Below are 27,420 nucleotides of genomic sequence, written 5' to 3'. Positions count from 1 at the left end.
TCACGCTTTCATCTTACACGAGCCCACTCCTCCAGCATCCGGCCGGCCCCATTTTCTGACCATCACATAGCCACCGTGACAGCCTCCCTCTGCGCGGAGAGGCCGGGGCCGGCCTATTGGCATTTTAACAACAGCTTGCTGGAGGATGTGGGCTTCGTGGCGTCCTTCCGGGAGTTCTGGCTGGCCTGGCGAGGGCAGCGGCGTGACATAGATCAGGAGAAGGCGTTCGACAGGGTGGATCACGGGTATCTCCTGAGCACTCTGCAGGCGTTTGGATTCGGAGCCAGGTTTGTGAATTTTCTCCAGGTGCTGTACGCTTCCGCAGAGTGTCTGGTAAGGTTCAACTGGACCCTGACCGAACCGGTCAGCTTCGGGTGAGGAGTACGGCAGGGGTGCCCCCTCTCAGGCCAGCTGTACGCTCTGGCGATCGAGCCCTTCCTCCGTCTCCTCCGAAGAAGGTTGACAGGGTTGGTGCTGCGGGAGCCGGAGCTGCGGCTGGTCCTGTCGGCGTACGCTGATGACGTGCTCCTCATGGTCCAGGACCCGGGAGACTTGGTGCGAGTGGAGGCTTGCCAGGCCATCTATTCAGCAGCCTCCTCCGCGCGGGTCAACTGGGTCAAGAGCTCTGGCTTGGTGGTAGGGAACTGGCGGCAGGCGAGCTCCCTCCCACCCGCGCTTCAGGCCATCCGGTGGAGCACGGGTCCGCTGTTCTATCTGGGCATTTACCTTTCCGCCACGCATCCCTCTCTGCCGGAGAACTGGCAGAATTTAGAGGGTGGGGTGATAGAGCGGCTTCGGAAATGGACAGGACTACTCCGGTGCCTCTCCCTTCGAGGGAGAGCACTAGTGCTTAATCAACTAGTCCTGTCCATGCTCTGGTACCGGCTCAACACCCTGGTCCCGGCCCCGGCTTTCCTGGCCAACCTTCGGACATCGATTCTGGAGTTCTTTTGGTCAGGACTGCACTGGGTCCCTGCAGGGGTTCTTCATCTACCTCTGGAGGAGGGAGGGCAGGGCCTAAAATGTCTGCTTACTCAGGTCCATGTCTTCCGCCTCCAGACCCTGCAGAGGCTCCTTTATGTTGCAGGTAGTCCGGCGTGGAGCATACTGGCGCATGCCTTCCTGCGCCGCTTCCGAGGGCTCCGATACGACCGGCAGCTCCTTTATCTCCATCCGAAAGGTCTTCCGCGAGACGTCTCCGGGCTGCCGGTCTTCTACCAGGACCTCCTCTGGACCTGGAAACTCTTTACAACGACCAGGCCCGTGGCGGCCACCGAGGGGACAGATCTCCTCGCGGAGTCCCTGCTACACAACCCCCAGCTCCGTTTGCAGGTGGCGGAGTCCCGCTCGGTGCGCCAGAGTTTGGTCCTGGCAGTGGTCACAAGAGTCGGAGACCTCCTGGACTATGACCGGGGAGACTGGCTGGATCCCCTGATGCTCGCTCAGCGCATGGGGCTTTCCAGACCTTGTACTCCCCGGCGCATACTTCAGGAGGTGAAAGCCGCTTTGCCGCCCGCTGCTCGGGTTCATCTTGACCGGGTCCTGCACGAGGGCACGCCCCGCCCACCCGTTACCCCAGGCCCACCGGACCTTTTAATTGGACCCCTGCCCCGTGGACCCAACCGACCCCTTCACTAGAAGCCAGCTGCACGAGATGCAGCCGGTCTGCTTTCAAACCACGCCAAGAAAACATCTCTACACGCTCGTGCTCCACACCCTTCACGCCCGCACCCTCGTGTCCCGCCCCGATACAAAATGGCGGGACCTCCTGCCACCTTTGGAGGGTGAGGAGCCCCGGTGGGCCAGCCTATATTCCACCTTAGTTCCAAGGCCCGCCCGGGATGTCAGTTGGCAGCTCCTTCACGGAGCCGTGAGCACGGGCGTGTACTTGGCTCGGTTCACTTCAATCCCAGACACCTGCCCCTTTTTCAGCGTGAGGGATACCCTGGCACATGTATACCTGGAGTGTGCCAGGCTGCAGCTCCTATTCCGGCTCCTCACTAATATTTTATTACGTTTTTGGCTGCACTTCTCCCCTCACCTTCTCATTTATGCACTCCCTATCCGTGGCCCCACAAAGTCACGGGATCTCCTGGTCACCCTCCTCCTGGCCCTAGCTAAAATGGCCATCTACAAAACCAGAGTGAGGAGGTTGGCCGATGGAGTCTCCTGTGACTGTGGGGCCTATTTCCGATCCTCGGTCCGTTCACGTATCCGGGCAGAGTTCCTCTGGGCGGCGTCCTCTGACTCCCTTGATGCCTTTGAGGAGCAGTGGGCGCTGTCCGGGGTTCTCTGCTCGGTGTCCCCGTCCGGTTCCCTTCGTTTGACCCTTTGACCGCACTCCTATCCCTGTTATTTTATTAGTTGTCCCCCGGAATTTTTTGGGCATCTAGGTCCTGTGGATCCCCCTTTTAGGCTGGGGGGGATCCTTTAGCAGTGGACGGGCTTCGCCCGCCCACTTCCCGGATCTCAATAAGACTACTCTTCCATAGCCATCTGTCCTTGCCCTGTCACAGTTGAGATAAGCCCACCTACCCCAGTACTCACAATATGTGCACATGGACAGAAATACAGGTGATACCAATTGATCCCTTCCTGCTCCCCCTCTTTAGACTTAAAAATATTGAAAGCTATAGTATAAAAGCATGTGCGTTACACCTGTAGCCTTAAAGTAGAATTTATACAGGTGTAATGACCACTTATTTCTAATGGCTTTCAATTCAGTGTTGATACCAGTTCTTTGGCCCTAATTCAGTGCAATCTATTTATGTAGCCTGCCTATACATAAGGCAGAGAGTTTCCATGAGACTTGGGACTGCTAGGTGCTGTAAATTTTTAAGGTTGTCCCTTTAACTGAATGCCATAGTGTAGTACCTGCTAGTACTGGAGTCAAATTGTTAAAAGCATAGGAAATGCCACACCAGATCAGACCACTGGTCAATCTACTTTCATGTCCAAATATACAGAAAAGCCACAATCTATCCCTTAGTAAAGACTTTAGACTTTGATCCCTAGAGAATAAAGGAACCATGAGAGCTGTTCTTGCTAAACAAACTAGAGATGCTTTCTTTTTGATAAGATTACTGAATTGGTGGTTTAAGGGAGCACAGTAGATGTAACATGCTTAGATTTGAGAAAAGCGTAATGTCAAATTTAATTGTATACAAGCATGTATGTTGTGTGGACTGAAAGCTGGCTTAAGGGTAATAATACTGTAAAAGGCAGTGTATCAAACCGGGAAATGATGCTGAATGGGGTTCTGTCACAGTTTCAGGGTAGCTTCACCTATATCCCACACCCCCTCTCTGGTCCACTCCAGGATGTCCAGCCAGGTCTCAGGACTCCAGCCATCACCTGTCTCTGGGAAGGGACCCTTTTCCCACTCCCTTTTGAAGGGGGGTTTTAAGGCTGCTTGTCCCCACCTTACATTGTGATGGGCAGACTGGCTTGATGGGGATAACAACCAGCTCCTATGTGTTGCTTTCTCTCTGAGGACTATGACCAGTGTATTGGCAGCAGTTACAAGTTCCTACACAGCAAAGTACATTTATTCTTAAGATTTTTTTTAAAAAAATCACAAAATATATATTCCATATATAAACAATAAAAGTTCGTACAGACTTACTAAAAGCTTACCAGAGTTCTACCCCACCTGCTCTATAGGACTCTGGTAGGTGTCAGCCTTTCCAACCCTTCAGCAAGAGTTGGGTCTCCCTAAGACCAAAGGTCCTGTCAATTTGTTGAATCAAAAGAAAGTCCATGGGTCAATTCAAGCTCATTCATTTATATCAAAAACACTGTCTTTGTCTCCTAGTCTCTGGAAAACCCAGTCTGAATCACTATATACAGACCACCTCAGGGGGTGGTGCTTCTCTGCTGGTGTTTAAAATCCTGGGGTAACTTCCTCTCCCTCCCCCCCCCACAGTTTTAGTTCCTGGAGGAGCTGTGATAACCCTCCCCCCTGGAGTAGAATACAATCATATATAAACCATTCATAAATGTAATATGATGGTCCCCAAAAATATTGCCTGGGGTTGCAATATGTGTTACAGATGCCATAGAGATTGGGGTCCCTGCATGAAAAATGGAGGAACACCCAGTAGTCTGAGCATGTGGAAGCAAGGGGTGCCAACTCAAAAGCATTGTTCCCTCCCTTTCCTTAACCACATGGAAGCCCTTCCATAGGCTTTCAAATCTGTATGTGGGGAAGGGTCAGGGAGATGGTGGGGACCCAGGGAAGACCGTTAATCTCTGTGACATTGTTTACCTCAGTGGTTCTCCACCGGGGGTACGCAGAGCTCTTCCAGGGGCTATATCAACTCATCTAGATATTTGCCTAGTTTTACAACAGGCTACATAAAAACACTAGCAAAGTCACTACAAACTAAAATTTCAAATGGACAATGACTTGTTTATACTGCTCTATATACTATACACTGAAATTTAAGTACAATATTTATATTAAAAATAATTTATTTTATAATTAGATGTTATAAATGAGAAAGTAAGCAATTTTTAGTGTGTTGTGACACTTTTTTATTTTTATGTCCAATTTTGTAAGCGTAGTTTTTAAGTGAAGTGAAACTTGGGGTACACAAGACAAATCAGACTCCTGAAAGGGGTAAAGTAGTCTGGAAAGGTTGAGACCCATTGTTGTACCTCATTCAACCTTGCAGCGCTAACAGAGGATTCTGACATCATCAGTCTGTGGGGACAATCTATGCAAGAATGGCTGGAAATAAAGGCTGTCTGACTGTACAGGTCCTCCATTGTATCCCAGTCACCCACAAGTTCCATGGAAAAAAAACTCACCTTATCCCATGCAATGATATTGTAATATTGCATAGACAACACCTTTGCCCATAAGTGGTACTATATCGTTATCTTTGTGCTAAGCTGTTGTCCTGTTTTGATATTACGTTGTTGTAGCTGATTGGGGGGGTGGGGAGAGTTTGTAAGAAGTTTTAGTGCTGTTGGGTGTGCTGGAGCTGTTACTTGCAGTGTTCCAATCAATCCTTTGATTGACTCAAACTTGCAGTTTCCTGCTCCCTAGGCAAGATTAATGCTGATGATTTCATATTAGGTCTGTTGATTAATCACAGTTAACTCAAGCGATTAACTCAAATTAATTGCGATTAAAAAAATTAATTGTGATTAGTCACACTGTTAAACAATAGAACACTAATTGAAATTAAATATTTGGATTTTTTTCTATATTTTCAAAAATATTGATTTCTGTTACAACACAGAGTACAAAAATGTGTACAATGCTCACTTTATATTATTTTTATTACAAATATTTGCACTATAAAAATGATAAAAGAAATAGTATTTTTCAATTCACCTCATGCAAGTACTATAGTGTAATCTCTTTATCGTGAAAGTGTAACTTACGAATGTAGATTTTTTTTGTTACATAGTTGCATTGAAAAACAAAACAATGTAAAACTTTGGAGTCTACAAGTCCACTCAGTCCTACTTCTTGTTCAGCCAATTGCTCAGACAAACAAGTTTGTTTACATTTACGGCAGATATTGCTGCCTGCTTCTTATTTACAATGTTACCTGAAAGTGAGAACAGGTGTTCACGTGGCACTTTTGTAGCAGGCATTGCAAGGTATTTATGTGCCAGATATGCTAAACATTCATATGCCCCTTCATGCTTTGGCCACCGTTCCAGAAGACATGCTTCCATGCTGATGACGCTTATTAAAAAAATAATGCATTAATTAAATTTGTGACTGAACTTCTTGGGGGAGAATTGTATGTCTTCTGTTCTGTTTTACCCGCATTCTGCCATATATTTCATGTTATGGCAGTCTTGGATGATTACCCAGCACATGTTCATTTTAAGAACACTTTTCAAAGCAGATTTGACAAAACGCAAAGAAGGTACCAATGTGAGATTTCTAAAAATAGCTACAGCACTCAACCCAAGATTTAAGAATCTGAAGTGCTGTCCAAAATCTGAGAGGGATGAGGTGTGGAGCATGTTTTCAGAAGTCTTAAAAGAGCAACTCAGATGCGGAAACTACAGAACCCGAATGACCAAAAAAAGAAAATCAACCTTCTGCTAGTGGCATCTGACTGAGATGATGAAAATAAACATGCATCGGTCCGCTCTGCTTTGGAGCGTTATCAAGCAGAACCCATAATCATCATGGACACATGTCCTCTGGAATGGTGGTTGAAGCATGAAGGGACATATATATCTGGCATGTAACTATCTTGCGACGCCAGCTACAACAGTGCCATGCAAACGCCTGTTCTCACTTTCAGGAGACACTGAAAACAAGAAGTGCGCAGCATTATCTCCTGCAAATTTTAACTAAACGTGTTTGTCTGAGCTATTGGCTGAACAAGAAATTGGACTGAGTGGACTTGTACTCTCTAAAGTTTTACATTTTTTTTTTGAATGCAGTTTTTTTTGTACATAATTCTATATTTGTAAATTCAACTATCATGATAAAGAGATTGCACTACAGCACTTGTATGAGGTGAAATGAAAACTACTATTTCTTTTGGGGTTTTTTACAATGTAAATACTTATAATCAAAAATAAATAAAAGTGAGCACTGTACACTTTGTATTCAGTGTTGTAATTGAAATCAATATATTTGAAAATGTAGAAAACATCCAATAATATTTAAATAAATGGTATTCTATTAACAAAATATTGTTTAAAACATTATTAATTTTTTAATCACAGTTAATTTTTTTAATCGCTTGACAGCCCTTATATAGATAGATAGATAGATAGATAGATTCATATATTCATTCTTATATATTTAGATTCATAAAACAACAAGATATGGTCTTATAGTGCTACTATGAAACATTATTTCTCAGCCAAAGTATAAATGGTTTCCATTATAAAGACTCCACCGCACCCCCTTTGGCCACCCACTATATTTAAATTACCTATTCTATATACGAGGAAGAACAAGTGCCAGTGGACAATAACATCTACACTAAAACTATATACAGTAAAAGCTTTTCTATCCGTCATGTTGGAGGAATGGGAGGTGCCAGTAAGTAAAAAATTCCAGTTAACTAAGAGGGAGTGAGTTTGGTGCGGGAGAGGGTGCGGGGTGCCGGATCCAGGGGGTGCTCACCTTGGGCAGCTCCCTGCAAGCAAGGACCAGTCCCGGTGGCCCCTAGGTGGAAGCGCAGCTAGGTAGCTCTGTGCATGCTGCCCCCGTCTACAGGCATCGCCCCCGCAGCTCCCATTGACCGCGGTTCCTGGCCAATGGGAGCTGCGGAGCCAGCGCTGGGGCGGGTGCAGCATGCAGAGCCGCCCAGCCACACTTCTGCCTAGGGGCCGCAGGGACTGGTCACCATTTGCGGAGAGCCACCCCCGGATCTGCCACCCCGCACCTAAACTCCCTCCCAGAGCCTGTGTCCGCACCGCCCCCATGTCCCAACCCCCAGCTCCCGCGTGGCCGTTCCTCTGCCTAGGAGCAGCAGGGACATGTCGCTGCTTCTGGGGAGCGAAATAAGGAGTCTGCTGGCCCCGCACCAACCGGACTTTCTATGACGATCAGAAATGCCAGTTTATAGAGCTTTCTGGTTGGTACAGAGCTGGATAACACAGCTTTTACTGTATACTATTTGCAGAAATGCCCATCAAAGATAAGCTAAAGGAGTGCAGATACTAAAGGGCTAGGTGTCAGACCAAGAGTGGTGAGAAAGAACTAGAGAGGTGATTGGTCCCACACCACTGTTGACCAATATATGCCACTTATTAATACATCATATTAATAGGAATTATCTACACCATATGTATAATAGTATGTATTAAGCACAAATTTTATAGTAATTATATAGCCTACACTGGCCCATCCCTTTACTATAATCTAGTTTTCTTGTGCTAAGTATACCCTAATGCTTTGTGTTAGTTGAAGTAAGCTTTGGTTTAAGCACATAGCAAAATTGTCAGGATCAGGACATTTGATTATTTTACCACAGCAACAGATTATTCTCACAGACCTGTACTGGAATGTCCAAAAAGAAGAGGACAAGACATACGATTGCTCTACCCTAGTACAAACCCAGGAGGTGCCTTCATGCCCTTTGGAATTTGGAATGCATGTTTTCAGAACAAAGAGCTACACAGTACACTATGCACAGAAAAACAAGGTAGAAAACGGATTGGTTAAATGTAGTTTCAGTTGATGTACACAGTACCTTGTATTTATAAACAGATTGGGTTCAAAAAGATGGATTTAGGAATGTAACTTTGGGAGCACAACTTCTATGTAAGGTAGGGTGACGAGATAGCAAATGTGAAAAAATGGGACAGGGGTGCAGGGTAATAGACGCCTATATAAGAAAAAGTCCAAAAAATGGGACTGTCCCTTTAAAAATGGGACATCTGGTCACCCTAGTTGTAAGGTGAATGTAACAACACTGCATGAGATGGCTTCATGGAGACTGGTATCATAGAACTGGAAGGGACCTCGAAAGGTCATCTAGTCCAATCCCCTGCACTCAAGGCAGGACTAAGTATTATCTAGACCATCCCTGACAGGTGTTTGTCCAACCTGCTCTTAAAAATCCCCAATGATGGAAATTCCACAACTTCCCTAGGCAATTTATTCCAGTGTTTAACCACTCTGACAGGAAGTTTTTCCTAATGTCCAACCTAAACCGCCCTTGCTGCAATTTAAGCCCATTGCTTCTTGTCCTAACCTCAGAGGTTAAGAACAACAATTTTTCTCCCTCCTCCTTGTAACAACAACCTTTTATGTACTTGAAAGCTGTTATCTTGTCCCCTCCCTGTCTTCTCTTCTCCAGACTAAACAAACCCAATTTTTTCTGTTTTCCCTCATAGGTCATGTTTTCTAGACCTTTAATCATTTTTCTAGAACTGTTTTCCTATGCTATATTATTTTTGGCTCATAGTAGTAAACAAGACTGACGTTGGTTATTTGATCTCTTCAGTATATTTCATAACAAAACAAAGTGTGGTTAAGCAACTGACTATACAATTTACCAACACTGTCTTTCATAACCTTGGTACATGGCATAAGGTTAGTCATGGCACATATACAGACCGAATGAACGCTGCTAGCAAAAACTCCAATTTCAGGCACATGCACATCCTAGAACAAAATACACATATGGCAAGCACTCAAAGAAGAATTTATTTCACCTACATGGATTCTAAATGTAGTTGGCATCATTGCTTAAAATGCTGCAGATACTGTTCTCCAGTTTACCACCTTTTTATGTGATATTTCTGGATATATAAGAAGCATTTTTCCCTGAAGAGTAGGTTTTAATCACAAATGCTAGGCCAAATTTTGTTGTCACTTATATGGATAAACTCCAGTTGAAGGTGACATTAAATGGTTTTGTTTAACTGAAAGCAGAGTTTAACCCATTTACTTAAAAAGAGTGAATGAACACTTTTGGCCAGATTTTCAACAGTAGGTGAGTTCAGTTACATGCACGAAAATGCACAGAATTAATATGTGTACAAATCAACTGTGTGTGTGCACATAACCATATTCATAACAGGCCTTGTGAAAATGCAGATGAAAATGAAAACTGACTCTCTGGTTTTAATCAGATTTATTTGTGTGAGTAAATCTATTCTTAAATCTTGCAATATCTTTTTCATTCTTGTATATTGACAATTTCATTTCAAAGTGATTTTAAAAAAGAAAGAAAGAATAAATCGATGAGTTTCACTCCAATGCCTGTATTGGTTCACTGCTTGGGTGGTTGAAACACAATTGAAATGTGCACCAATCGCCCACTAATGTTCAGCCTGTCACCTTATTGCTGAAAATGAACCATCTTACTCAACAGATCTGTTCCCTGTGAGCATTCAGAGACATAGCTCCTAACTTCAGGGTCACAAATACACTATTATGTGTTTTATTCATGGTAGCAAACAGATCTAAGAAAGAATGAGCTTGATCTCTCTCTTCTTTGCTGCTTTGAGCAGGGAGTTAGATAGATGACCTCCTGAGTCTCTTCCAACCCTAATCTTCTATGATTCTTGTGCAACAGAATTGTTTACTAAGGCCAGGACCTACAAAGCGACTTTGGTGTTGCAATGCTGAGCTTTGCAATATACCTAACTTTTACGCTAACTAGAAAATCTCTGAACAACACTGCAATCCACAAAGCCTGAATGAGGTGCCTTGGCTCCCTAGTCAATGATTGTGGCGAGATAGGCACCTAAGAAGGTGATCCAGCATGCTAATCATTAGAGCAAGGAGACTGGACCCTGAGACTCCCATCTGCCTGGCGGTTGCCCTAACCACCAGATTATATAATCTAAAATAGAGGAGGCACTATTTGTTCTCCTCTATGCAGTGCTCACTGTTCCTCCATACTATTGGAGGTACAGCAGATAATAATTACTTATACAGAGCCTTATTTTTTTCAAAAGAGCTGTACAAACAATCCCAATTAACCCTCACATTAATTAACCCTGTAGGACAAGTATTAATATCCCCATTTTACAAGTGGAGAATACAAGAAGGTCAAGGTCAGACAGCAAATAATTGTCAAACGAAGACACAAACCCAAATCTTTCATCTGAGATCCAACCCACTATCTTTCACTGTCACTCAGCTACTTTATTCAACCTTTCTTTGAATCAGTGTTCCCGTCTGTATAACAGGTCTAACAATGCTTTGCAGTTATATAACATTTAACTGTAGCTCTCAAAATGCTTTACAAAGATGGGTATTAATATCCTTATTTTGCACACTGTATAACTAAGCACAAATTTAAATCAATGTGTGAGATAGGCACCACAGTCTAGTGAAGCACACACGAAAAATTTCACTTGAAAAGATATGGGCATTTTAAAATAGGTGGCTAGAAAGACAATTATTTTGCTAATGTAACTACAATGATTGCTATTAAGTCCCCATTATGATAACAAATATTTTAGTCTTTCTGTAAGTATAGAATTAAGAAAAGATATGATTAAGAAACATATTTTTGAACTTTAATAAGAAACCAAGCCATTCTGTACTTTTTCAGATTGGAGTATGGACCTGAAGTTATTGTCCCTGATTTTCCTTTCATTTAATCAATATTTGCACAAAGGTCTCTCCATCTTCAATAGATGGGCCCATCAGATCCAGTTCTTCTGTTTTCTCCTGCCTATTCATCCAGTTCTCCATCTTGCCTTGCCCACTGCTCTTGTTCCCTTGCTGCTCCTCCTCCTCCTCCCAGAAACCACTGATTTTCATTCCCAACCCCTTTGTTCCTGAAAGATATTCTGGAATTAATGGGCTAGAGTCCATATGAATAACTTTAAATGACTAATACTTAACTATGTTGTAAAACACAAGGTATCATTAACTTTGATATCCCTAAGGACATAAGGAACTGCTTATTCTTGTCAATTCTATCACATTATTGTTCTGCCTCTTGTCTCAATATTTCCTATGGAAAATGCACAGAAAAATTCACCTCTTCCATATGCATGTCTAATTTCTATCTAGGTCCCTAATTTAGTATCATAGAGAAATCATGTACTGTAGCACCTTGTTCTAGCTTGTGTCAGAGTTTCTGGATCTACCTTTAAGAGTTTAGGGCCACAGAATAGTTTCTTTGCTGGAAAGAAAATCAATATTACCACCACATGATTTGCCTTGGTCAAAGGCAGAATCATTCCATGACCCCTGTAAGCATTTTGGAGAGTAACTCTGTCTTCCTATGTGTTTGTGTTGTCTAATAAAACAGGATCCTGATCTTAGTTGGGTCCTTTGGGAGATACCACAATATAAATAATCAGTAATCCAGTCTAGTCAGAGGCTGGTATTGAATTGATTTTCTTCATGATGGCCAAATTGTCCTTCTTGTACCATCACCAAGACTGTTCAGTGGCACCAACAGCAGAGACTACAAAAGCAACAGCAAGGTATATTGAAGTGATTCCTCCATTCTATAATTATCTAACACTAATCAGTTTCAGGACACTATGTGCTGACCCACTAGAAGCACTTTACAAAGAAGAATGTGTAAGATAGAAAGTCATTAAAACCTGCTCATTTTTTTGATATTTTAAAAGTCTCTCTATTATAAATTCAATTTTCAGGAGGGTAACAATAAATCAGTTTTTAAAATGTTGAAGAAGGCATAACAGGTTTTAGCCCAGAAACAAATGATTGTAATAAATTTGGCTTAAAATGACTAACCATGTGAACATTGTAAGAGGAGAAAATGAACATACTTTTTAAAAAATTCAGATGCTCTAGCACTCCTCTAATGTTCCCATAATTTAAAAATGGCATTGATTTAATACATCTGTCCTCATATTCAATAGCTGTCATAGGAATATTAGGCACATTCATGTCAGAAGAATACTAGGAATATTCAAACACTAGGGTATTTTAACAAGAGATTTAGAAATGAACAAGAGTATATTATTTTCTCTCTAATTACACATAGGTAAAGAAACTTGGGTGATGCTATTGATTGATTCAGATAATCGAATTATTAAATTTTCCATGAACGGAGGGGACTCTAAGCTAGCAGATTGGTCTGGAAAGGTATAGAAAGAAGTGCCACTTCAGCAGCATTGTTCCCCTCCTTCCTTTGAAAGCCCCTCGACAGATAACTGCAGGGTTGAGTAAGGATGGGGGCAGAGCTCTTCTCCACAAAATCTTCCCTTCCTGTGATAGAGGATATCCAGGCTTAATTTAATGCTACTTGAAAGTAGGGGCATAGCCAAAAGGTAGGGCTAGGTGAGCTGCAGCCCACCCACTTAGCATCCAGGCCCACCCAAATCTGAGCAGAGGTGTAGTGCTGCCACAGTGGCCTGGAGCAACACTCAGGCACCTGAAATTCAGGACGAAGTGTGGGCAGGGCTGGAGCCATCCAAATCCACAGGTTGGGAGTGAGGGAGGGAGTCGTCCCAAGTGTGTGTGGGAGGGTGCCTTGTGCAGGCAGGTCTGGGTGGGGCTAGCGCTGGGGCCGGAGCGAAGCCAGTCTGTGCGCCTAGGCACATGACTGGGCTGGGCATGGGCAGGGCACTAAACACCGGGGCAGCAGTGTGTAGTGCAGGTCGCACAGACACAGCGGTGCCGGCAGGACAGAGGGACACGCCTGGCTGGGCAGACAGAGACCGAGCCACAGTTGAGAGAGGCGGGCAGAACTCTAGCTTGTGCACATGGGGCAGCCTCATCTTCTGGTGCCTGCTGAGCGGTAAGGGCCAGCTGGAAAGGGTGGGAGAGACAGGCCCCCCAATCTCTCCTGCCCCCCCTCCCCAGGGCCCCGGATCCCTCCTGCACCCCCCAATCCCTCTTCACCCCAGTCCCAGGCTCCGCAATGCCCCCCAATTCTGCTGCCTCACCCATGTCTCGCCCCCCCTGAGTCCTGCCCCTTCCCCCCTACTCTGGCCCTTGGCCTTTGCCCTCCCCTGTCCAGCCCCCCCACCCCAGTTTTCCCTCCCCTCTCTGGATAAACTCTCTCTTTTCCCAAGATGGCGAGGCTCAAGGAACCTGTTTCCCTGACTGGGTACCCTGTGGCGGGGGTTGGGGCAAAGATGTAGCCTGCGGACTCTGCTCAACTGAATGGGGGTGGAGGGGGTCAGTGCCTATTATCTCCCCTCTCTGCCTTAAGGAATGTGGGGAATTTCAGCCCAAAGGGGGGGAATTTTTTTTAGCCCAGCAGCTACCCACATTGGAGCATGAGGGCGGGGTCCTCGCTCCATGTGCATTATCAGCTCGGCAGATGAACCCATTTCTGGGGGCCCCAGGGCTAGGACAAGGGCATGGTGTTGGGGGAGAAGCTGAGCTTGCAGTCTGTCATTGCCCGCCCACCCAAATCTCCTCTCCTAGCTACACCACTGCTTGAAAAAAGCATTAATTTGGGCTCTGCAGCTGCACTTTCCTTAGAGCAGGAATTTTATGTAGCCATAGGGTGCCTGGCCAATAGCAGCACAGCTCCTAAAAAAGCCTGGCTGCTGGGGTCGGGGGAAGAGGAGGGCAAAGGAATCAGGGCTCTGAGGTGACTGTGTGAGTGAAACTCCTAGAGGTAAAAAGAACAGGAGGACTTGTGACACCTTAGAGACTAACAAATTTATTAGAGCATAAGCTTTCATGGGCTACAGCCCACTTCAACAGAGGTAAAGCTCTAGTCCCCTTCCGTAGGTATTTCCATAACAGAATACAATTTGACCATTTGAGCTGTGGTCTGTCAGAAGTACAGAACATGCAGAGATTTTCCATGCCAGAAACGTATGTGTTCAATAGGATATATTCTATCTACTTCACTGAGGTAAATAATGTTATATTAAGAGCAGAATCACCAACAGCACAGACTTTGTGATATAACTGGTTTAGTGTCCTGGTGGAAGGCTGATATTGGAAAAACATCAAGGCCTTTGAGGATAAAATTTATTGAGCACAAGAGCACTCTAATATGTGAGGAATCAAAGCCCTAGTTGCTAAATGTGTTATGTGAGGCACTGGCTGAGTTTCCAAATAAATAGTTTTCACTTTTTTTGCAACTTGCCTCTGCTGTCACTAGACTCATAGGCACTATGGTGATGAGGAGAGTAGAAGAATCTGTATAGAATAAATTGACCATACTTCTTAAAATACCTTTCAGTTTTAAACCTGGGATTTATAGGGGTATATAATGTGCATAAGTATTGAGAAGCTTAAAATTGAAATCCTCTTGGATTGTAGTTAAGCTTATATGTTAGTGTTCATAGAACTAGGGCACTCATGTTCTCACTTATTGCCAATTATTCACAGCAGAAATGCTGAACCTGTAAACTGAGGTTACAAAAAAAAATTCCTTTCGTTAAATACATCAAACCTATAACATTTTAACTCTCCTGCACTGTTTTTCTTGTCTCTCCTTTATTGACATGTATCCCAGTTTGGTGGAACTGTTTGGGCCCTGAGAAATTGAGAAAGGTGTTCAGAGGAACATCCTGTAATTCAGAACTTTGAAATGTACTTTTTAGATTCTCAAAAATCAGACCATGTTTGAATTTTCATTTCTTTTGTATTGAATTTTTCCCTCTGTTGACAGGTTGTCTCATTTTATCTATCGGTAGCGCAACATTTCTCCCACACTCATCAATATGATATCTGAACATTTTGCAAAATTAAATTTATATTAAAAAAAAGATATCCAGTTCTCTCTCTTTCCCTCCCAGTGAGGCTCATGGTCATCCAAATCTTTTGTAAAAATGAATTCCAAAAGGATCCTAGGCTAACAACTGAGAGTTGAGGAGTTATGCATATTAAATTATAAACATCAAAACTTCAAGGCAAAATATTATTGTAACAATGCCCAATTTTATAAATGGATATTCACTTTTGAAAAAACTCATGAAGAATGAAAATATCGAAAAGAATTTCCTCCACATGTATCCTTGTTTGGAACCTAATATACTTGTTTTTAATCCCTCCACTTTCACATACTGAGCATAAAAATTAACTATGTATTAGCCAGTGTTATTCATAAGCCAGTAATTCATGCGTGAAATGTCTTCCTTAGTCACATTCATAAACCAATATTAATTCCAGAACAACCAAAAAAAACTACAACTTTTTTCAGATAATTTTTCCAGTCCAAACAGTGAAGTAAAACGTTATAAAATGTATCTTACCTGAGTGTTTGTGGAATGAAGCTGATTCATGTTACTACAGTTTTGAAAGTACAGAAACTGTAAAGACTTTGAATAAGAAAGGATACATTCGAATGGCTCCTGTTCTTGTCCCCACAGCCAGAATTTTCTGAACTGGGTCAAAAGCTAAGGCAGTGGGCAAATAAGGAAAACCATGGCGAACAGTCTGAAATAGAGCAAACAAACGCAATTAAAGTATAGGACCTGTAGCACTAAATTCATTATACATATTGCATATCAACTGCATACAAGTAGAATCTACAAATTGTTCAATACTGTATCGTTCATAACAAATTTTATCAAAAAAGCTATTTTGAAGGATATGCTATTTTCAACCATACAGTTTATTTTCCATCAAAGCAATTTTAAATTATGTATTTTACCCAGTAATATCATTGGATTTTATACATATTTAGAGTAACAAAGAAAATGACAAAAAATGTGTATGAATGAAAACAACTGATACACGTTGTTCATTTGCTTTATATTCTTTCACACTATCAAAGACAGCCCTAGATGCCAACTGATGACATTACATGAAATAGTGCCTCAAAACACTGCCACAAACAGGAGCAACAAAAAGGAAATCGAATTAGAACAGGAGTTCTCAAAGTAGGGGTCTACTTCAGTTTTCAGGAGGGACACAATCATCCTCCTTTTCTTATCCTTTAATTAAAATATATTATGTTTCTAGTCCTAATAGTTGCAGAGATGAACTTGAAAAAGTGAACTGAGCATAAACTGATGCAGTAATGCATGCCTGAATCTGCAGACACACTGAAACAATAGCAACATAGTCCTTAAACTGGAGATTGTGAACATGTTTTAGGAGGAGGTGAGGAATCTGCCCTTCTGATGTTGCCAAGTGGGAGAAATGTGCCAGCTAGATTACGGTATGGAAAAAAAAATAGTCCTGTAGGGAAAATGTTGAGAATTACTGCACAAGAACGTATATGGCAGCATTACTTCAAAATAAACTGTTTGGTTTTCAGTATCCCAGCCTGAGTTGCAATATTGTGCAATACAAATCCTCAACTGTCATCAAACTTTCAAGGACCACCAAGGTTTTGAATTGGGGCATTATTCTCTATTGTCGCTGCTCTTTTGTTCTCCTCCCCCACACCCACAAAAAATGTGTTCTTGTGAATTAATTTCCTTCACCATGAGAAGAAAGCATGATTCTGCACTGTCTACATGGCTTATTTTTGTTGTTAATAATTAAAAGTTCTCTTCTGAAGAAGAAGAAAATATATTTTGCATTTCTAGCCATTCCAGTACCAATAACATTTTCTTGTAGGGTTTTCCGGCTAGAGGATCTAGAGGCCTGGAAGGTCAAGGATTTTATAAAACCTGTTCTGCGTTTGTGTCCATATTGTTAGCATTATCTTTTTATTCCCAGTGTTTTTATGGTGTAAAAAGGGTCAGACTTTTCATTCATAAATAATCCTCAAAAGACACGTGGAGGGATGTTTGTGTATTTAAATACGTATGAGTAGGGTCGACAATGTAATAGTTCAGAAATCAAAAGAACATCCTAGCATTTAAATGAATTGTAAACACGGGATATATTGACTAACATGGCTGCTCCTCTGAAATGGGATATATTGGTATTCATCTCTTTGAATTCTAATGTGAATGGTGGAGGAACAAGGAAATTGCCTTATGTTAATTCTGTAGCTAAGTACCGGTGACGGACCTCCTTCAAAGTCATCCTAATTACCTTTTTGTTCCCAGAGAAACTCCCAACTTGTCAAAGAGGACATGAAATTGAATAAAAGATCCTTGGGTCCTGATTCTGTCATCTCAAGCTTCCTCAGGGGAAATTTGAGTCGCAAGACTGAGGTCCCACTTATGCTGGTAAGCCCTGAATGTGATATTTGGGCATTGGACTATAATCTATTAACTGAATTCTAAAGGAACTCTTTGCAACTATAAAGCTCACCATCTCTGCTATGAATCTAAACGTCAATGAACACGGCTGCTACTCTGAAACATGTCTGTATGTATACTGATCTTTCTCTCTCTCTTGTTTTTTAATAAATTTTAGTTTAGTTAATAAGGATTGGCTGTAGCTGTATTTGGGAAAGATCTGGAATATTCAATAATCTGGGAGGTAACTTGTCCGATACTTTGGGATTGGTGGAATCTTTTCTTTTATATGAAGAAATAAGATTTTCAGAAATCATCATATTTGACTTAGGTAGATGGAGTCCTGAGGCTGGATCACTTTAAGAGAACTGTGTTGTTTGGACTTCTGAGTAACCAGTGAGGTAATAAAGAAGCTGTTTTATGCTGGCTTGGTAAATCTAAGTATGGAATATCCACCAGCTTTATGGGAATTGTCTGCCTCATTCTTTGCAGTTCACCCTAACTGAGTGACCATAGCTGGCCCACACTGGAACCCTGGTCACAAACTACATTTTCTGTAGAGATCAACATGATTTTTTTTTTACATTAAGTGGAAGACTCAATTCCAGGAACAGAGAAAAAGCCATCTGAGTGGCTGACAGCATTCTTTCAAAAGATTGACCCATGAACAGCCAATCATCAAGGTACAGGAATACTAAAATCGTCTCTCAATGAAGGTAAGCAGCCACCACTGTTAGAATCTTTGAAAACACTCTTGGAGCTGAGGTGAGGCCAAAGGGGAAAACTCAGTATTGAAATTATCCTGGTCCGTAAAAAATTTGTGTTTTATTTTCTGTGAGATGGATGTATCACTGTATGGCAATATGCATATTGTAGATCAAGGGCCAAAAAACAATCCCTTGAATTTAGTGAAGAAATTATAGCTGCCAGAATCATGATCATGAACTTTTGAGACTTTACAAAATTAGTTTAGTAGTCTTAAAACTAAAATCAGTCTCCACCTTCCATTTTTCTTTGGCATGAGAAAGTACCTTGATTAGAAGCCCTTTCCCTCATGTTGAGCAGACACAGCCTTTATCATTCCTAAACAAAGAAGGGAGTTTATTGCCTGTCTCAAGAAGTGCTAGTGAAAGGAGTCCCCATGGGTGGCGGGTAAAATAGGCCAGTGGCGGCTCAGCCTCCCTTGGCGCTGCCGCAGTCGCCGGACGCCCTGGTAGCAGGGTTTTGAGGGGAAGTTTTTATTTAGTCTGCCTGTGGTGTGAGAAACTGCTACCTGTAGGAATTTGCTACCTGTAGCAGTTACTCATATGTAAGGGATTGTAAAAAACTGCTATCTGATGTAGCAAATTCCCACAGATAGCAGTTTCTTGAAGTACACCAGTCGCGGGGGGGGAAGGGAGGGGGTCTCAGGGCTCTGGCCAGCTCGGGGCTCCTCTGGCTGCGGGGAGGAGTGAGGGGGGAACAGAAGGGGCGAGGGGAGTAGCGCTAAAATTGACCTTGCTGGGTCAAATCTGGGGTACTGCAGACGCAATTCGATGGTTTTGGCTTCTGGGAGTTATCCCAGAGTGCTCCAATGTGACTGCTCTGGACAGTATTTTGAACTCCAATGCACTAGCCAGATACACAGGAAAAGCCCCGAGAAATTTTGAATTTCATGTCCTGTTTCGTCAGCTTGGCAAGCTCAGCAGCACAGTGATCATGCAGTCCCCCCAGAATTGCAAACGAGTTCCAGCATGGACCAAAAGAAAGACACTGGATCTGACTGCTGGGTGGGGAGAAGAATCTGTGCAGGCCGAACTCCAATCAAAAAGAAGAAATGCTAATATATATGCCAAAATCGCACAGGGCATGGTGGAGAGAGGATACAACAGGGACACTCAGCAGTGCCGCATGAAAGTTAAGGAGCTCAGGCAAGCCTACCAAAAGACAAAGGAGGAAAACGGTCCCTCCGGGTCAGAGCCCCATACATTCCACCTCTATGATCAGCTGCATGGCATTCTAGGTGGGGACCCTACCACTATCCCACCACTGTCTGTGGACACCTGCAAGTGGGGAGTCTCACACAACAGGGAGGAGGATTTTGTGTATGAGGAGGAGGAGGAGGAGTTGGAGAATGTGCAGCAGGCAAGCGGTGAATCCGTTCTCCCCAGCAGCCAGGACCTTTTCATCACCCTGGAGCCAATACCTTCCCAAGGCAGGATCCCCGACCCTGAAGCTGGAGAAGGCAGCTCTGGTGAGTGCACATTTGTAACTAAAGTACAGGGTTTAAAAGCAATAGTGTTTAATGTTTGATTTGCCCTGAATAATTGGGATGAATTTGCGGACAGTACAGCTACTGGAAAAGTCTGTTAACGTGTCTGGGGATGGAGCGGGAATCCTCCAGGAACATCTCCATGAAGCTCTCCTGGAGGTACTCTGAAAGTCTTTGCAGAAGGTTTCTGGGGAGGGCTCCCTTATTTCGTCCTCCATGGTAGGACACTTTACCACACCAAGCCAGTAGCAAGTAGTTTGAAATCATTGCAGCACAAAGCATGGCAGCGAATGGTCCCGAGTTTTGAACGCATTCAAGCAACATCGGTCTTTATCTTTCTGTGTTAGCCTCAGGAGAGCAATATCATTCATGGTCACCTGGTTGATATAGGGGAATTTTTGTAAGGAAACAATAAAAGGACCCCGTTCATGCTGGGTTGTTTGCGCTTGGCTAAAAGGGATCATCCCAGAGAATAGCCACACTGCGGGGAAAGGGGTGAAGGGATAATCCCAGAGAATAGCGTGGCGGCATGGGGGGAAGTGTGCTGTATGTCCACCCAAAAACCGCAGCCCCTCCTTTTAAATGTGAAACCCACTCGGCATTGCTTGCCATGGGAAAGAATGGTGCTGCACTTTGAAACCATTCCCACATGTTATGAAGGGGTAAGAAGCCAACCCTGCGTACCAAAAGGTTTCCCATGGCTGCCTGGAAATTGAATTCTGTTGCCCAGCCGTTTGTGATGTGTCACCATACCAGCTCAATATAAAACCAAAATGCGACCTTGTACCTAAAGCACATATGCTGTCTGCTGTGAATTGCTTGATTCACTGTGAAAAAGAGTCTCCCTTTTGTTCTCAGAAATGTATCATCTAAATTTTACTCTCCCTTTTTATCTCCCTCAGATGCAAATGTTTCTATGCTCCCCCATCATGTCCGTCCCTGAGGTTATCGCAGATTAGAAGGCAAAAAACTGCATTCGCGATGACATGTTTTCCGAGCTCATGCAGTCCTCCCACACTGATAGGGCACAGCTTAATGCATGGAGGCATTCAGTGGTAGAGGCCAGGAAAGCATTAAGTGAGCACAAAAAGCAGAGGCAGGAGGCGATGCTGAGGCTAATGGGGGAGCAAACGGACATGATGAAGTGTCTATTGGAGCTGCAGGAAAGCCAACAAGAGCACAGCCCCCCACTGCATACACTGAATAACCACCTGCCCTGCTCCCCAAGTTCCATATCCTCCTCACCCAGACACCCAAGAATGTGGTGGGGGGAAAGGGGGAGGCACCGGCGCCGGGCACCCAGCCACTCCACTCCAGAGGATGGCCTAAGCAACAGAAGGCTGTCATTCAAACGGTTTTGATTTGTAGTGTGGCTACAATAAGCAGTGTGGCCTTGTCCTTCCCTCCTCCTGCACCCCACCCTACCCGGGCTATCTTGTCCAGTTATCTCACTTTTTTTTAAAATTAATAAAAAAAGAATGCATGGTTTCAAAACAATAGTTATTTTATTTCCTTTGCCAGCTGTGATCGAAGGGGGGGGAGGGTGGTTGGCTTACAGGGAATTAAAATCAACAAAGGGGGCGGGTTTGCAGCAAGGAGAAAAACACACAACTGTCACACCGTAGCCGGGCCAGTCATGAAACTGGTTTTCAAAGCCTCTCTGATGTGCAGCACATGTAGCTGTGCTCTTCTAATCACCCTGATATGTCTGGCTGCTCAAAATCGGCCGCCAGGCGATTTGCCTCAACTTCCCACCCCACCATAACCATCTCCCCATTACTCTCACAGATATTATGGAGCACACAGCAAGCAGCAATAACAATAGAAATGTTGGTTGTGTTGAGGTCTAACCTAGTCAGCAAACAGCACCAGCGAGCTTTTAAATGTCCAAAGGCACATTCTACCACCATTCTGCACTTGCTCAGCCTATAGTTGAACTGCTCCTTACTACTGTCCAGGCTACCTGTGTACAGCTTCATGAGCCATGGGAGTAAGGGGTAGGCTGGGTCCCCAAGGATAACTACTGGGATTTCAACGTCCCCAACAGTAATTTTCTGGTCTGGGAAGTAAGTCCCTTCTTGCAACTGCTCGAACAGTCCGGAGTTCCTAAAGATGCGAGCGTCATGCACCTTTCCCAGCCATCCCATGCTGATGTCGGTGAAACGTCCTTTGTGATCCACTAGTGCTTGCAGCACCATTGAGAAGTACCCCTTGTGCTTTACATACTGGTTGGCAAGGTGGTCCGGTGCAAAGATAGGGATATGCATTCCATCTATCGCCCCACCACCGTTAGGGAACCCCATTGCAGCAAAGCCATCCAGTATGACCTACACATTTCCCAGAGTCACTACCCTTGTTAGCAGAAGATCACTGATTGCATTAGCTACTTGGATCACAGCAGTCCCCACAGTAGACTTGCCCACTCCAAACTGATTCCCGACTGACCGGTAACAATCAGGCGTTGCAAGCTTCCACCAGGCTATTGCCACTCGCTTCTCAGCTGTCAGGGCAGCTCTCATCTTGGTATTCCTGCATGTCAGGGTGGAGGAAAGCAACTCACAAAGTTCAAGGAAAGTGGCCTTACGCATGTGAAAGTTTCACGGCCACTCGGAATCATCCCATACCTGCAACACTATGCAGTCCCACCAGCCTGTGCTTGTTTGCCGGGCCCAGAATTGGCGTTCCACTGCATCAACCAGCCCCACTGCCGCCATGATGTCCCAATTGCCACAGCCCGTGCTTTCAGGAACATCTGTGTCCCTGTTCTCATCACAATCGTCCTCGTGCTAGCGTCTTGTGCCAGCACGTACTGGCATGCTCAGCCCAGTTCTGAACATACTCCAGGATAATGCGCAAAGTGTTTACAATGCTCACAACAGCAGCGGTGACGGTGAGCTGAGCGGGCTCCATTCTTGCCATGGTAGGGCGTCTGCATGAGTAACCCAGGAAAAAAGGCACAAAACAATTGTCTGCCGTTGCTTTCATGGAGGGAGGAAGGGGCGTCTGACGACATGTACCCAAAACCACCCTCAACAATGTTTTTGCCCCATCAGGCATTGGGAGTTTAACCAAGAATTCCAATGGGCATCAGAGACCGAAGGAACTTTGGGATAGCTACCCACAGTGCACAGCTCCATAAGTAGATGCTAGCCATGGTATTGAGGACATACTCCGCCGACTTAATGCGCTTAGTGGGGACATACACAATCGACTGTATAAAATCAATTTCTAAAAATCAACTTCTATAAAATTGACCTAATTTCATAGTGTAGACATACACTAAATAGATTGAGCTCCTGGAGTCTATCACTATAAGGGTAACAAACAGAAGGTTAAGAGGTGACTTGACTACAAGTTATAAGTACCTGCATAGGGAACAAATATTTATTAAAGAGCTCTTCAATCTAGCAGACAAACATATAACAAGATCTAAAGGCTGAAAGTTGAAGATAGACAAATTCAGGCAGGAAATAAGGTATACATTTTTAACTGTGAGACTAATCATTGGAACAATTTACCAAGGGTCATGGTGGAGTCTCTATTACTGACAATTTTTAAACCAGGATTACAACGTGGAGTCCGGTGGCACCTTAAAGGCTAACAGATTTATTTGGGCATAAGCTTTCATGGGTAAAAAACCCACTTTTTCAGATGCAGGATTGGATTTTTTCTAAAAGATATGCTCTATGAATTATTTTGGGGAAGTTCTATAGCCTGTATTATACAGGTGGTCAGGCTAGATGATCATAATGGTCCCTTCGGCTCTAGGAATCTATGAATTATGCCAAACCAACCTAATTTCCTTCTTTGACAAATTTACTGGCCCAATAGATGGTGAGGGGAGCTGTAGGTGTGACAGATCTTGGGTTTCGGTAAGGCTTTTGATGCAGTCCCACATGATATTCTCATAAGCAAACGAGAGAAATGTGTTCTAGATAAAATTACTATAAAATGGGTGCAAATCTGGTTGAAAGATTGTACTCAAAGAGTAGTTATCAATGCTTCACAGCCAAACTGGAAGGATGTATCTAGTGAGATCCTGCAGGGGTTTGTCCTGGGTCTGGGATTATTCAATATTTTCATTAATTACTTGGATAATGGAGTGGAGCGTATCCTTATAAAATCTGTGGGCAAAACCAAGCTGGGAGGGATTGCTAGCACTTTGGAGGATAAGGATTAGAATTCAAGACGACCTTGACAAATTGAAGAATTGGTCTGAAATCAACAAGATGAAATTCAATATAGACAAGTGCAAAGTACTACACTTAAGAAAAAAATCAAATGCCTAAATACAAAATGGGGAATATCTGACTAGGCAGTAGTACTTCTGAAAAGGATCAGAGGTTACAATGGATCACAAATTGAATATGAGCCAGCAATATAATACAGTTGAGAAAGAGGCTAATATCATTCGGGGGGGAGGCAGAGTGTATTAATAGGACTGTCGTATGTAAGACATAGGAGGTAATTATTCTTCTCTACTCAGTAGGGGTGAGGCCTCAGCTGAAGCTCTGTGTCCAGTTCTGGGCACCACACTTTAGGAAAGATGTGGACAAGTTAGAGAGTCCAGAGAAGACCAACAAAAATGATCAAAGGATTAGAAAAACTCACGTATGAGAAAAGGTTAAAAAAAACTGGGCATGTTTAGTCTTGAGAAGAGAAGTCTGAGGGGGCCTGATAACAGTCTTCAAATAATTTAAGGGCTGTTATCAAGAATATGGTGATCAACTGTTTTCCGTGTCCACTAAAGGTAGGGCAAGAAGTAATGTGTTTAATCTGCAACAAGGGAGATTTAGGTTAGATATTAGGAAAACGTTATAACAATAGTGAAGCACTGGAACAGGCTTCCAAGGAAGCTTGTGGAACCTCTGTCATTGTAGGCTTTTAAGAACAGGTTAGACAAACCCCTGTCAGAGATGGTATAGATTTACTTTGTCCTGCCTCAGTTAAAGTGGCTGGACTTGATGATTTCTCAAGGTCCCTTCTACCCTACGTGTCTATGATTCTATATAGGAGACTTGTGTATGGATTTAGTCCTATCTAGCTAAGAACTAAGAGGTCTTATCCTTTAGACTATTTGTATGTAATCTGCCTCTCCTCAACAAATGAGGTTCGGGGTAACTACTAGGAATTTAACTTACTGGTTTAGATGAAATTCAGATACCATCTTCATAAAAAATTTAGGATGTGGGCACAGAACCATATTATCCTCATAGAGCACAGCAGGGATGTTCAACCATCAGGTTTGTGATGTCAATTTAGCAGGTCTACTGAAGATCTGCTAAATCAATGGCAAAGCACTCTCCAGTCAACTATGGTACTCCAGCTCCCCAGCAAAGTAAGTCGACTGGAGAGCGTCTCCCATCAAAGCAGTGCAGCAAAGACACTGGGGTAAATCAACTTAAGTTACATCAACTCCAGCTACATTATTTACATAGCTGGAGTAGTGTAATTTAGGTCAATTTATCGCGATAGTGAAGACAGGCCTTAAGTCTCCATGATGGTCGTATAGTCACTTAGAATGCAATCTATAAAAAGGAGAATGCTCATTGTACAATATAATGGTTCAAATGAAGGTGATTAGCAGCAAACAGGCAGGAAGATGTAAAAAGTAGCATGAAGGAAGAATAAAGTTCAATATACTTAAGCATATGACAGGCTGCTTAGTGGATTTTGAGACAGCTCAAAGAAAATCTGGATTATATGGGTGCTAATAGTCCAAAATTGAGGGACATAAATACCAGTGGAGCACTATACTAAAGAAAGAACCATAATGAAAACCTCTTCCACTTTGTAGCACAGACATTTATTTTTGAAGGCTTCTGACACTAGCAGAATTTCTTGAGATTTCCAGTAACTAAAAAGGCTCAGTCCACAGATGCAGCCAAGTTCCACTCAACACAACTGAAGATATGGGGACAAAAACGGATTATGGTTCAAGGCATGGCACAATTTAGAACAGCCTCAGGACTACTGGAGGTTGTGCCTGCCTTTAACAGCCACCAACAAGCCAGTCTATCAACCAGGGATTGCTGGAATGCAGCAACATTTCAGCCCACCTTCTCCCTGACCAGACTTCAACATGCCTCCTATGCCAGGGACTATGTGAAGTGTGGTGTACAATCGATCCTGTTCCCCTATATTTCAGGAATTCCCCAAAAGCTGGTGAAGCTCCAGAGGGACAAAGGGGCTATACCAGGGCTGACCATCTGGCCTTAGAAGTCTTGTTTGCATCATGCTTCCAGGCCATAGCTCCACTAGATCTTGAAGGAAAACCTGATCTCAATCTAATGATAAATCTGGAAGAACTGGAAGTTGAACTGGAGGTTTAACTGACAAAGTCAGAGATCTAACCAACCACATTAATGAGGCCATGTGAAAACCAAAGTAATATGTTTGGGTCTTTTTCTTATTACCTATTACCCCCCACCCCCGTCCCGATTTTTCACACTTGCTGTCTGGTCACCCTAGCTGTGCCCTAAACTATGGATACTAGAATAAGAAAATATCAACAAAACTAGAAATCATGTACATGATTAAACTGTCTAAATAGCAGATAGTGGGATCACAAAGGGAATCCTAAAATAGCAGCCCTGTGCTCTGTGGATTGTAGGCACTACTTATTCTTGCCATGAAAGAAGGAGCCAAAAAGAGCAACAGAGAAGGCAGTGAGGAGATCGGGCTTCTCACCACATAATCCCACCTTCTGTCTCCTTTTTTGGCATCTTGATCCCTGGAGGTAGAAGAACGGGGCAATACCTATGCTCCTCAGATCACATTAAGTGTATACCAAATATATACAAAGTTTTCTTCTAAACAAAACAAACCAAGCTGAGGATACAACTTTAACCAAAATCCTTCTTCAGCTTTTTGAATTCCTTTTTCAAAGGCAATGAGTTGGAATAAACTTTACCCCACCAATATGCATGTATAGCTCATTAATATTCTTTATGCAAATAAATTATCTAGACTTATGTAAGAATACAATTAATTGGGTCTGACAGCATTTCATGCATAAAACTGAAAACATTACCAAAACTGTATAGAATACAACAGTCATTTCAGTTCAATTAAGCTACACAGGAGATGCAGTCAGATTTTTTTGTAGCTGTAGCAACAAAATCCCATCAGAATTTAGTGTGCATGCAACGATATAATTATTTATACTGTGATGATAGCTTCTAATAACTCTTGTCCTATGGTAAGATATATTAGCTTATAAAGCTATTTCCTTATAAAGTATTTTTGATCTTCCATAAATAACTCCAGAAAATACAGACTTAAAATTGATTTTAAAGGGTTTCCATGAAGTAACACAGTATATGCTCAGAAATTGCTTGTGTGTAATCTGTCTAATAATATAAAATTTACGGAAGCCTGGAGTTCTGTTAATATTTTATAGATAAAACATTTTGGGGGTCAAATTTGAAAGCAGGATTGATTTATTCAGGTGTGTAATTATTTGAGAAAATATTCTTTTTGGGGGGGTTAAAAATGGATAATGATGCCCAGGGTTACGAGTCAGGATGCTAGATTCTATTTCTAGTGTGCCACCAACATGCTTTGTGTTCTTACATAAGTCACTTACACTCTTTGAACCCAGTTTAGCAAAGTATTTAAGCACATGCTTAAGTCCATCCCTATTCAAAGAGCACATAAGCCTCATGCTTAACTTTAGGCAC

At 43.0% G+C, this 27,420-nt stretch overlaps 1 protein-coding gene across 8 annotated transcripts in view; it reads right to left on the bottom strand.

Annotated features, from left to right (window-relative positions):
* STXBP5L (syntaxin binding protein 5L) overlaps positions 1-27,420 on the bottom strand; it is a 451,068-nt gene that overhangs the window by 388,197 nt on the left and 35,451 nt on the right. For all 8 annotated transcript variants that reach the window (XM_043512693.1, XM_043512690.1, XM_038378599.2 and 5 more), the window contains exon 2: positions 15,687-15,784. In XM_043512693.1, the coding sequence (XP_043368628.1) occupies positions 15,687-15,784 (98 nt within the window). The remainder of the gene's footprint in view (positions 1-15,686; positions 15,785-27,420) is intronic.

The sequence above is a fragment of the Dermochelys coriacea genome, chromosome 1 (assembly GCF_009764565.3).
Source record: "Dermochelys coriacea isolate rDerCor1 chromosome 1, rDerCor1.pri.v4, whole genome shotgun sequence".
Classification (NCBI taxonomy): domain Eukaryota; kingdom Metazoa; phylum Chordata; order Testudines; family Dermochelyidae; genus Dermochelys; species Dermochelys coriacea.
This window is presented reverse-complemented; position numbering and strand designations above follow the sequence as displayed.